Source organism: Talpa occidentalis, unplaced genomic scaffold, assembly GCF_014898055.3.
Source record: "Talpa occidentalis isolate TD23 unplaced genomic scaffold, MPIMG_talOcc4v2.1 talOcc4.5, whole genome shotgun sequence".
In the NCBI taxonomy this organism is placed as follows: Eukaryota; Metazoa; Chordata; class Mammalia; order Eulipotyphla; family Talpidae; genus Talpa; species Talpa occidentalis.
Genome location: NW_023604861.1, coordinates 76073822 through 76087149, shown reverse-complemented (window position 1 = coordinate 76087149; position 13328 = coordinate 76073822). Strand labels below are relative to the sequence as shown.

The 13328-nt window shown below is 35.7% G+C and overlaps 1 protein-coding gene across 7 annotated transcripts in view; it reads left to right on the top strand.

Annotated features, from left to right (window-relative positions):
• The window catches only part of WDPCP (WD repeat containing planar cell polarity effector), a 301344-nt gene that overhangs the window by 263062 nt on the left and 24954 nt on the right, over positions 1-13328 (top strand). For 6 of the 7 annotated variants that reach the window (XM_054701619.1, XM_054701618.1, XM_037527477.2 and 3 more), the window contains one exon: positions 7628-7784. In XM_054701619.1, coding sequence (XP_054557594.1) covers positions 7628-7784 — 157 coding nt within the window. Of the gene's footprint in view, positions 1-7627; positions 7785-8845; positions 9307-13328 lie in introns of those variants that run through there. The other variant, XM_054701621.1, reaches the window with a different exon arrangement.

The window sequence follows — 13328 nt, the reverse complement described above, 5'->3', positions numbered from 1 at the left end:
TAAAAATAAAATTTAAATTAAAAAAAAAATGAATACCCTCCCACATCTGGTTTTGATCTAGTAGTCTTGGGTTATGTAAACACTAATAAAAATACATTTTATAGAAAAAAAAAGGCAAACTTTAATTTCATAAATTACTATGATAACATTATCATTAATTATATGCCTGTTTTTCCTGTTTATGCTTACATATTTTTCTGAAGAAAGCAGAGCTATTCAACAAAATATATGCTGTACTTCTTGGGAGGGGGGGAGTATATGACTTTCACAGTTATCACATCAACACTTTTTTTTTTTAAGATTTATTTATTTATTTATTTATTTATTTATTTATTTATACATGCACTGGGTACAGTCAGAAGCGTGGGAGGGTGAGAGAATTCACCAGAGCCAGAGCCGGGAGCAGAACAGGCAGAAGGACCGAAGTACACCGCTGAGGGGAGCAGCGGGCGGCAGGAGAGGTCTGGGGGCCATGCGGGACCCTCCTCTGGTGGCCGGGGAGCAGCCGGGGATCGAACCGGTGCTGCAGAGGCTGTGGGCAGCTTCGCAACCCAGCGCTCAACCGCTGCGCCACGGGGAGGCCCACACATCAACACTTTTAAGTAGCAGAGACCGACAAGTAGGAGGACCTCATAACATTAGCCCTAAAAGATAAGTGGCCTGTGCTCACCTCTTTTATCCTTTTATCTTTCCGGCTCTTTCCTACTTTTGATAAGCTGATGACACTACTGAGCATGCTACACTTCCCCCCATTATCACCTCAGTTTCTGGCCATTTTCTAGGCCTAAAAAAAATATTATTTTCCTTAAGAATAGAATGGAAAACATAGTTGGAGGGACAAGAAAAGGAAATTGAAGGTAGGAAAAATATTCCTAAAGATCTGGGATAATTTCATAACATATGAGTATTTAATAATTAAATAATTCGTGGTGGTTTGAGCAAGCTATCAACACATCACAGATTTAGAAACCACTACCAAGAAATTTTTCCTTCCAGTCTAGAGCTCTTACCATTAAGCAGAAGTCATTAAATAAAATTAGCAAGTTCTTATCACAGGAGCATCACCAGTGTCATTATTCCATGTTAATTGTCAAGATTTTCCCAAATGTCACCTTATTTTTCCCTCTTCATAAATAATCTTGAATTGTAAAAACTGTGTATCATTGCCCTTTTTTTGAAAACTAAAAATTTACCAATAATGCAGATTTTCAAGGACCGCATTTCAAAAGTTTGTTTTTTTAAAAAAGACTAAATCAAAAAAATAAAATAAAAAAGACTAAATCACTCAGCTTATATCTATCATGTCAAAATAGTAGATTATGGCATAAAAATGCAAATGTTCAGTTACTTTTCAACATTTTTGTTGACATTATTCGCTTGTGATCTATTACCTTGAATTACAATAATTTTCATTATATCACTGGCTAAAATCATAGTGCAATTTTGAACTGTATTGAGACAATAGGTATTTTTATATATATAGCTATGTATAAATTACTACCTTCTAATAACAAACATTATTTTAAAAAGCCACACCAAAACTTTAAAGAATGTTTGGGGGCTTCCTAAACTGTTTAAAGATCAGTACGAAAAATTCTTGTACAAAGTTCTTACAGGGTATGTGTCCTTTTAACTTAGAAGGCTTTATATTATAATTGCTCTGTAAATATCAAAATTTTCTATATGCTGTGCAGTGTACACAGAGAAGCCGTCAAATGGCTTATCTTGTACTTATCAACTTGTTTATTTTTATGCCTCCAAGAAGCTGTATTTTTTTACAAGAGCAGCTGCTACTTTGTAAATATTTTAATGGCTTCTGTTAAGTAGAGCTGTCAGTTTAACAAACAATATTATAAAAGATTTTCATTCTTCCATGTGATTGCACATCTTGAAATGTGTTTTACCCTGAAAATCCTTTGGAGATTTTAGATTGGAAAGGATATCTCTTTGAAGGCACAAAGCCAACAAAAGAATAGGTAGATTTAAAGAATAATGTATAACATCACCAGGGAAGTAGTGTCATTTGTTTTAGAAGACAAATGTGTAACAGCAATAAGTTCTCTTTGCTCACTTTCCCTTTTTTGACTCAGGTGGTTTGTTGTAATGGAATAGCACTGGCTTTGGAGCCAGACATTCCAGGTATGAACCTCAATTCTTTTGCCACTTAATAGATTTTGTTTAGAGCAGTCCAATTAACCTCTATGACACCTAGTTTCTGTACCTGAAAATGAGGTAGTGATACCTACCTTACACAGTCATGAGAATTAGATAATATGTGTAAAGGACCCAACTCATTAAATGTAGTAATTATTACTCTGTCCTTCCTCCTAATCAATCAGGAGTCTCCCAATCATTCTTTAGTCTTTGTCCTTTACATTTTTATTCACCCACCGTACCTCTTCCTTTCTTCCTTTTTTGTCTGCCTCATGGGGAGTAGACCACTTTTCTTAAAATGAGAAAATATTTCAGAGATGACTGAATTTAACACTTTAATTGAACAAATGAGGAAATAAATGCTCAGAGAGATTAAATAATGTGTCCAAGATGATTTTTCCAAGATTAAGAGATTTATCCAAGTTCCACAGATCAGACCCTGGTCTCCTAGATTTTTTATGGTTTTTGTCCTTTCTATTAAATGGAATTTGATAAGGCAATTCTATCCTGGGTCTGAGGGAGTATGTGTTAAGATATGAGAGTGAACAAAATAGTGCAAGAGAACAGAAAAATAAAAGGACTAAAAAAGAGATGGAGATAGCTTTCCCCTTTTGTTCTAGAGCAGAGTTTAGCAAACTGTTTTGTAAAGGTCCAATAGTAATCTTTTAGGCTTAGCAAGACATATGATCTCTCGCTACACAACTCGAACATGGCAGTACAAAACAGTCATGGTTGATATTTAAACAAAAATGCATGGCTGTGTTCCATTGAAATTTTATGTGGACACTGAAATTTGAATTTCACAAATTTTCACATGCCTCATACCATTATGCTGCTTTGAATTTTTTCAGTCATTCACTGTAAAAACCATTCTTCTATCTTGGACCATACAAAACCAGGTTGAGGTCATATTTGCTCTAAGGGCTGTAGTTTGATGACCTTGTCCTAAACCAAACTTCAATGCCAATGAGGGTATAAGTCAAATGATAAATAGGAGAACATTCTCAGCTTTGGTGTTGTAGCTGTAATGGGGTTTCATAAGGACTGGGATAAACTGTAGTGTGCCATAATCATTCTGGTTCAAATGACTGCAACTCTTAGGAAATGGAAGCCAGATATTGACAAATCTGATTTTTGAAAAAAAAAAAAAAAAAGGCCTAACTCTAGATTCTTAAATTTCTCAATTTTTAATTGTTAATAATTCAAAATAATTTTTCAAATATTGCAGGTTAAACATCTGTTGGTACCTGGACTACCAGTTTAAAACTTTTGTTCTAGCAAAACAAAATTCTTCATAATTTGCTTTCTGGCAAGCACCTAAAGTTATCAAATTCAGAATCTTTCAGCCCAAATTCTTACTCAGTCTACCAACAGAACACAAGAATATGATTTTAAAGTAATCTATTACTAAGACTATAAACTTTCCCTACCTGATCCTCTGTTCCAGCTCCAACAAAATTCAGCCTTTTCATAGTTTAAGACTTTATTCTTTGTTTAGTAGATAAAAGTATTAGTCATGCCTACTACCTTCCCTGGAATTCAGTTAATATAATGCTGTATTTTAAAAATTAAAACATAATATCATAACTATGGTTTAAGACTGCCTAACTTAAACATTAACAAACATAGAAGGGGGCCTCCCCGGTGGCGCAGCGGTTGAGCGCTGGGTTGAGAAGCTGCCTGCGGCCTCTGCGGCGCCGGTTCGATCCCCGGCTGCTCCCCGGCTGCTCCCCGGCCACCGGAGGAGGGTCCCACATGGCGCGCAGACCTCTCCTGCCACTCGCTGCTCCCCTCAGCAGTGTACTTCGGTCCTTCTGCCTGCTCTGCTCCCCGCTCTGGCTCTGGTGAATTCTCTCGCCCTCCCGTGCTTCTGACTGTACCCAGTGCTTGTATAAGCAAAACAAACAAACAAACAAATAAATAAATAAAACATGCCTCTATTTAAAAAAAAAAAACAAAAAAACAAATATAGAAGAGACTATTAATCTTTTCTAACCATTCTTCCCTTCAGCCATTTCTCCTAATTGTAACCACAGAAAATTGTATATTCAAAATGGTATAATTTAGGGTCTCTCTAATGGCACAAGGGATTAAGTCACAGCACTATGAAGCTATTGGCAGTCACTGCAGCATAAGTTCAATCCCCGGCCAGGGAGCTGACCCACATGGTACAGCAGACCTCTCCTGTCTCACCCACTGCGACCCTCAGCAGTGTTTTTCAGTAGATCCACCTGTTCTGCTCCCCACTGTCTCTGGCAAATCCTCTCTCTCTCTCTCTTTCTCTTACATACGCACACACACACACACACACACACACACACACACACACATCCCTGCACCTCTGGTCTACACCCCAGCTCTTACATGCATAAGTAAAAGTAAAATCTTTTTTTAAAAAGGTATAATTTAAACATATTCATAAGTATAAAGGACTCAAAATAATCCTATTAGTATCTCCCAAGAAACTTTAGTCTCTAATTCCATCCTTGTAGATTTTCAAAATCTACTTCAACATCACCGAAAATATGGAAATGCAAATCAAAATTATGAGATAGCGCCTCATAGCCAGTAAGATAGCTACTTAAAAAAAAAGAAAATAACAAGAGTTGACAAGAATGTGGAGAAATTGGAATCCTTGTACACTGCTAGTGGGATTGTAAAATGGTGCTGTCACAATGAAAACAATATGGTGGTTCCTCAAAAGAATCTAAAAATAACCTACATATGATCCAGTAATCCAACTTATAGATGTATAGCCAATGAAATGTCATCAGGGTATCAAAAACATCGGCACATCCATGTTTATAGTGGCATTGTTCACAACAGCTAGGAGGTGGAAGCAACCCAAACCTCCATGGATGGATAAATGGCTGAAAAAAAAAATGTGGTATATACTCACAGAAGAATATCATTCCACCTTAAAACAGGAAGGAAATACTTGTCATGTGCTACAACATGGATGAACCATGAGAACATTGTGCCAGTGAATAAGCCAGTTACAAAAATGCAAATACTGTATGATACCAGTTATATGAAGTATCTAAAGTAGTCAAATTTATAGAAAAATAAAGTAAAAATGGTGATTATTGGAGCTGGGGGCAGGTGAAATGGAGGAGCTGGTTAATGAGTATACAGTTTCAGTTTTGTGAGATAAAGTTCTGGAGATATGTTGTACAATAATGTGAATATACTTGATATTGTCTGAGAATTTTATTTTTAGTAAGGTTTGTGTTTTTTAAGTATGTATTTTTACAATTTCATTTTGTTTCAAAAAATTTGCTAAAACAATGTTCTATCAAAGTTGCCAATATTATAGTTTTCTCTGTACATCTGTATGATGTGAGAATAGTCAACTCTTCCTATATACTTTAAAATTCTATTCAAAGAAAATATTGGAAAAGATATTTTTGTTTTCAAATTGTATGGTACATGTGAGCGTCACCTATTTAAAATTTTTAATATAATATTTTGAAAATTGATTAACAAAAGAATATTTTATTAATAAAATGCTATTTATTTTTTCTTTTTTAATATTTTATTTTACATAATTCTTACATCATTTTTCATTTTTGCACAGTGTATTTATTTTCATCTTGGTTATATTCCCCATACAATTCTCACCCCCCTCATTTTCACCCCAATCCCTCTTCTCCCCTCTCCCCCATAGTGTGTCTCTGGTTTATAATTGCTTGTTGATTTTGATTTTTCTTTATTATAATTAGTCTTCTTCCTGGTCCCTTATTTAGGTTTTCTAAATTCCTGCTATGAGTGAGATCATCCAATATTTTTCTTTTTCTTTCTGGATTATTTTGCTGAGCATGATCCCTTCTAGCGCCATCCATGTTGCTGCAAATGGCATGAGTTTATCTCTTTCGATTGCTGAGTAATATTCCATTGCGTATATGTACCACATCTTCTTGATCCAGTCATCTATTTTTGGGCATTTGGGTTGTTTCTATAGCTTAGCTATTGTAAATAGTGCTGCTATAAACACAGGGGTGCAGGTGCCCTTTGGAATTAATGTTTCTGTGTCCTTTGGGTAAATACCTAGGACCTTCAGAGTTTTGAATACCTTCAGTAGGTGCATCTTTATTTTTTTTTATTTTTATATTCCCCATACAATTGCACCCCCTTTATTTTGACCACAATCCCTCCTTTCCCCGCCCCCCCATAGTGTGTCTCTGGCTTATAGTTGTTTGTTGATTTTGGTTTTTTCTTTCTTATAGTTATTCTTTTTTTCTGGTCCCTTATTTAGGTTTTCTAGATTCCTGCTATGAGTGAGACCATCCAATATTTTTCTTTTTCTTTCTGGATTATTTTGCTGAACATGATCCCTTCCAGCTCCATCCATGTTGCTGCAAATTGCATGTGTTTATCTTTTTTGAATGCTGAGTAATATTCCATGGTGTATATGTACCACATCTTGATCCAGTCATCTATTTTTGGGCATTTGGGTTGTTTCCAAAGCTTAGCTATTGTAAATAGTGCTGCTATAAACACAGGGGTGCAGGTGCTCTTTGGAATTGATGTTTCTGTGTCCTTTGGGTAAATACCTAGGAGTGGAATTGCTGGATCATATGGAAGCTCTATCTTTAGTAGTTTGAGGAACCTCCACACAGCTTTCCTTAGTGGTTGGACCAGTTGGCATTCCCACCAGCGGTGTAGGAGAGTTCCTTTTTCTCCACATCCTTGCCAACATTTGTTGCTAGTTTTTTTAATATATGCCATTCTCACTGGTGTAAGATGGTATCCCATTGTAGTTTTGATTTGCATAATAAAATGCTATTTAAAAACTATGAATGTTGGGCCTCCCTGGTGGTGCAGGGGTTAAAGTCTCAGTACTATCAAGATATTGCCAGCCTCTGTGGTATGAATTCGATCCCCAGCCAGGTGGCTGACCCACATGGTGCAGCAGACTTCTCCAGTCTCTCACTGCTCCCTTCAGCAGTGTATTTCAGTAGATCTACCTGTTATGCTCCTTATTCTGTCTCTGGTGAATCCTCTCACATACACCACTGCCCCCACACCTCTGGCCTACACCCCAGCTCTTATATGTATAAATAAATAAAATAAATCTTTGAAAACTATGAATGTTGCTTTCGTTGGTGGTTCACACCCCTTCTAAATCCTATACAGTTGTTAACCAATGTTACCTCAATAAAAAAACAATAAAAAATTTTTAAGACAAATCTTACATTAAATCTTAAAGTTTTTTTAAATTATGAATGGGAAAATTATAATTTTTTAAAATGTGAACTTGAAAATAATTCATTACTCAATTGCCAATCTACCCTGCGTAAACTAAGTATAAGAGAAATCATAGGGACTGTAACTACAACATTTCTAGTATGTGCTACATAGTAAACGGACAAATAATATTCCATTGGACTATGTGAAAGCTTTCCTATAATCATGCCTATGAGGGAATTAACAAAAACTGTATTTGACTCATATCTTAATCATTTTTTAACAGAATTCCTGGGGCCTTTGGACAAAGATGATATGTTAAATGAAACTTTTGTTGGCCTATCTTTAGCACCTCAAGAAGACAAATTTCCAGATAACCTCCCTCCCTCAGGTTCAATCCACAGACAAATTCAGCAAAGAGCACTAAAAGTCTCTTCCAACAGGTAAGATATTTTGAATGGAGAAATCTGCTCCATTAAAGAAAAAGTTTTCAGTTCTAGCAACTTAAATATTCCTTGTGTAAAAGTAAAAATATAGTAAGCAAAAATATTTCGAAATGTCAAGTAAAAAATGTGTGTTTCCTCACGGGTAGAACTTTGCAGTAGTTTCATCATGAAAGAGCAGGCATAATGAAGGCAAAATTTAATATAAATGTAACATTGTTGGAATGAATGCTATAAGTAAAAATAAAATTATAACATTGAATTCTATATTGTTATTAAATTTTAGAATTGTTAGATTATCTTAAATATTATATTTAATATTTAAGCATTAGACTTAGTATCAATTTTAAGAATATGTACTTTGAATAATTTACATGAGCATACTTTATATAAACTGTCACTAGTTTCTGAACTCTGATAAATGATGAAATCTATCCAGTTTGTCATTGTGTTACTGAGAAAATTAACAGCAAGGATATAGGTGAAACTGAAAACACAAGTCAGTGTTATTCACCTGAAGTGGGGTACCCTATACTTCCAAAATACAAACAACAATGTAAACCAAGGTTACCTCGATAAAAAATAATTTAATTTAAAAGTGAATTATAAAAGCACTAGCCAAAGTCACAGTGTATGTATAATGGCAATTATATTAATTGATGATAGTGTTCCGAGGCAAAGGTTAGGAAACATTTTGTGTAAAGGGTTGGTTATTAGGCTTTTGTACCATACAGGTTCTACTGCAACTATTTAACTCTGCTGTTGTAATATGAAAACAGTCATTGACAATATATAAATGAATAGCTGTATTATAATTACACTTTATTTATAAATATAGGCACTGGATCAGATTTCACCATTGATTTGTAGTTTACATACCTGTTCAAGAGGAACCCAACTATATGCAGTTGTGAGGAGGTCACATTTTGATATTGTCTTGTGTGTGTGTGTATACATATACACACAAATAATGTATATACACACAAATAATGTACATATATGAATATACATCTATTAATATATCTATGTGTGGGTATCAATTTTATTCTGTCATATTCCAGGTATGACAGAGTTTAGAAGTCAGAAAATCTCCCTAGAAACAATTATGAAACTGGACAACCACCACCATTTTAGGGCTCTGGAAATCAAGTAGAGGCACATAAGATGAGAAGCATTTATTCATGGAAAACTAATGAATTTCCAGTAATAAAGTGGGAATCTGTGATGTTCTGGGACTGCTTCCATCTTCCTACTACCCCCAAGCCAACTGATCCTTGTAGTTCTACCAAAGTAGGACTGGCTGTGAAAACCAACTGCTGACTTGATTTGGACGCTTAAGTGTGGACAAAACCTACGCAGTAACATTGTCAATAAAAATGACAGACTCATTGTCAGAAAAAGCAACAAACTTGATAGGGAATTCATAAGCAAATTCACAGTTCTGATAGCCTGCTTATGTCAAGACAGAATGGGAAGACTAACAGGGAGATGCTAAATGAACTAAAGAGGGGCTAATTAAGTTGTTTTACACATTCCTGGTAAAATGCTATGCCCTCTCATTTTTCAGCTTTCTTTCGTCTTCAGAATGCTGTTTTCCCCATGTGCTGCTTTACTTTCACATTTAATAGCCAAAAAATGTCTCTTCCTCTTTGCCTTTTATCACTCACCCATATCCCATCTCAGAAACTATTTAAAAAACTGCCCCATCTGGGAAAGTATAAACCTGCTCCCCTCAATCATATATACAATATTATAAATCCATGTCCCTCAATGGAAAAACAAAACAAAACAAACCTCTTAGGTAAGGAAGAAAGAGAGAAGAAATTGCCCCTCCAGTATTTGTCTTTTTCCTTCACAAACAAAAAGGGTGTGGGGCTGGGGAATAAAATCATCCCGAAAAAAAAAAAAAAAAAAAAAAACAAAACCCTGCCCCTTCAAATTACACAGTACTTTTAAGTCCTTTCCTTGTAATTTATGCTGCAATGTACTACAATACAAATCAGAATGGTCATGAACTGAGATTTGAGGGTTTTTTTCCCATTTTATTCATAATTATTTTGAAGTTTGGACATTCTCTGTTGTCAAATCTTACTGAAGGTGTTGTTTTCATGTAGTTTTGTTTCTCCCCTATCTTGTTCTGTATGGTTTATAGAGGAAATACTGGGAGGTGTAAGACTGTCATTATCATCTAGGCTACCTTGAAATCCTTTCTCCTTGTTTACTTTTTTAAAAATCAGTTTTACTGAGGTATAATTAACATGTAACATAAAATTCACCCACTGCAATTCAATGATATTTGGTAAATCTACAAAGTTGTGCAACTGTCACCAAGTATGGTTTTGGAATATTTCCAACACCCCAAATAGTTCCTTTGTGCCTCTTTACATGGCATTCTCATTTCTACTTCCAGCCTGAGCCAATCCATTAGTCTACTTTCTGTCTCTAGAGAAATTATATATAAATGCAATCATACAATCTGGAAATTTCATATAAATGGAGTCACACAATATGTTGAGCTTCTTTCACTTAGCATTATGTTTATGAAATTCACACATGTTGTAGCACAGTTTATTCCTTTTTATTTTCCAAATAGTATTTCCTTGCATTCATATACTCTAATTTGTTTATATAATCACCAACTAATGGATTATTGAATTATTTCTAACTTTTGGTGATTATGACTAATGTTGCTGAAACATCACGTGTAAGTCTTTAAATGGACATGTTTTCATTTCCTTTAGGCAGATACCTAGGAGTCAAATTACTGGTCCATGTTGTAGGTTTATGTATTAGTTTTTAAAAAGTACCAAATTGTTTTTCTAAAAAGAGACTAATATTGGGCCTCCCGGTGGCGCAGCGGTTGAGCGCTGGGTTGCGAAGCTGCCCGCGGCCTCTGCGGTGCTGGTTTTATCCCCGGCTGCTCCCCAGCCACCGGAGGAGGGTCCCACATGGCGCGCAGACCTCTCCTGCCGCCCGCTGCTCCCCTCAGCAGTGTGCTTCGGTCCTTCTGCCTGCTCTGCTCCCCACTCTGGCTCTGGTGAATTCTTTCACCCTCCCGCGATTCTGACTGTACCCAGTGCATGTATAAACAAAACAAACAAACAAATAAATAAATTAAAAAACATGCCTCTATAAAAAAAAAAAAGATACTAATATTTTACATACCTACCAGCATATCCTCACCCATGGCTGGTACTGTCAGTGATTTTGATTATAACCATTCTACTAAGTATCTTACTTTGATTTTTTTCCAAAGATTTACTTATTTATGCATACAATAGCCGGGGTACAGGCCAGAGGTGTGGGGGGGCGGTGAGAGGATTCACCACAGACAGAGTGGGGAACAGAACAGGCAGACTGACTGAAATACACTGCTGAGGGGAGCAGAGGGCGAGTCAGGAGAGGTCTGCTGTGCCATGTGGGTTGCTCCCTGGCCCGGATAGCTTCATAGGGAGGCCCCCTTATTGTGATTTTAATTTGTGTTTCCCAAATGACTAATGATGCTAAACAGTTTTATCTGATCATTAGCAATTTGTATTTTTCCCTTGGTGAAATAGCTATTCAAAACTTCTGCCCATTTTTTAATTGGATTGTTTCACTATTACTGAATTAATGATGCATTTATATATTCTAAATGTAAGTCCTTTATCAAATGTATGATTTATGAATATTTTCTCCTAGTATGTGGCTTGCCCTTCCATTTTCCAAAGACAGTGTCTTTTAAAAGTGTTAAAATTTTAAATTTTGATGAAGCCCAATTTAGCTGATTTTTTTTTCTTCTATTGATTGTGCTTTCTGGTTATATACATAAGACATCTTTTTCTAACAAAAAATTTTCAATTATGTTTTTTCCTAGACATATTAAGTCCATTTTGTGTTAGCTTTTATTTATGATGTTAGTGCATTATTTTGTACATGGAAATATAATTTTCCTGGCACCACTAGGGGAACATGCTATTCCCACCCACTACCATTGAATTCCCTCTGCACCTTTGTCAAAATCAATTAGCAATAAATATAGATTTGTCTTTCAGTTTCATTGATCTATATATCTATTCTTACACCACCAAGTGTCTAGGATGCCACTATTTACATAATAGATCACAATATCACAAACATAGCAGGAAAAAGATGAACAGTTCCACAGAGCTAATTCAAAGAAAAACAAAACACAGGAATTTAGGAAAATTCATCCCCAACCAAAAGCAACCATGAGGTAGAAACAGTCTATGTAACAATACTCCAAGCAAGATCAAATACAAACAATAGGTACATGGAAAGTCACTCAAAATTAGAAAGAAAAAAACAAAAGGGGGAGGTTGGAGTTCCGTAAACTAAAGAACGAAAAGAAAGAAAAAGATGGTATTAACTCAGAAATGAAAAATAAATTAGAAAGTTCCCAAATGAAAATAAACTCAAATTTAAAATATAACAAAAGTCATTAAAATGGTAGAAAACAAGAAAATAAAAAAGAAATAAAGAATTTTTTTTAAAGATTATTTATTTATACAAGCACTGGGTACAGTCAGAAGTGCAGGAGGGTGAGAGAATTCACCAGAGCCAGAGCAGGGAGCAGAACAGGCAGACTGACGAAGTTCACCGCTGACGGGAGCAGCGGGCGCCAAGAGAGGTCTGCGCACCATGTGGGACCCTCCTCCGGTGGCCGGGGAGCAGCCGGGGATCGAACCAGCGCTGCAGAAGCTGCGGGCAGCTTTGCAACCCAGCGCTCAACCGCTGTGCCACGGGGGAGGCCCGAAATAAAGAATTTTTTGCAAATTGCATGTTTATCTTTTTTGAATGCTGAGTAATATTCCATTGTGTATGTGGACCACATCTTCTTGATCCAGTCATCTATTTTTGGGCATTTGGGTTGTTTCCAAAGCTTAGCTATTGTAAATATTGCAGCAACATGGATGGCGCTGGAAGGGATCATGCTCAGCGTAATAAGCCAGAAAGAAAAAGAAAAATACCAGATGGTCTCACTCATAGCAGGAATCTAGAAAACTTAAATAAGAGACCAGGAAAAAGAATAACTATAAGAAAGTAAAAATCAAAATCAACAAACAACTATGAACCAGAGACACTCTATGGGGGGTGGAGGGTGGGGAGGGGAGGGATTGGGGTCAAAATAAGGGGGTTGCAATTGTATGGGAAATATAAAAATAAAATTTAAATTTAAAAAAAATAAAATAAAAAGAAATAAAGAATTTTTTAAAGTCAGAAGAAATGGATTGGGAGATAAGGCAATGAAGCAAATTTATTTGTACAGTTTGATTTTTTTAGAAGAAAAAAACAGTGGAATGGCATTCATATTTAAAATATTAATATTTACAATCCAGTAAAATGTTTCAGAAATAAGTTTCTTAGAAAAAAGGCTTGGGAGTGTATATTGAAAGGTCATGCCACACACCTGAGGAAACAATTGGGCCCTAAACCATATCCCTAACAAAACTCAGATTTCAATAATTAATTTTTAAATCTTCAAGACCTCCTGATAAAAAGAGCAAATAACTTACAAATGCAAAAGAATTAAACTTAAATCTG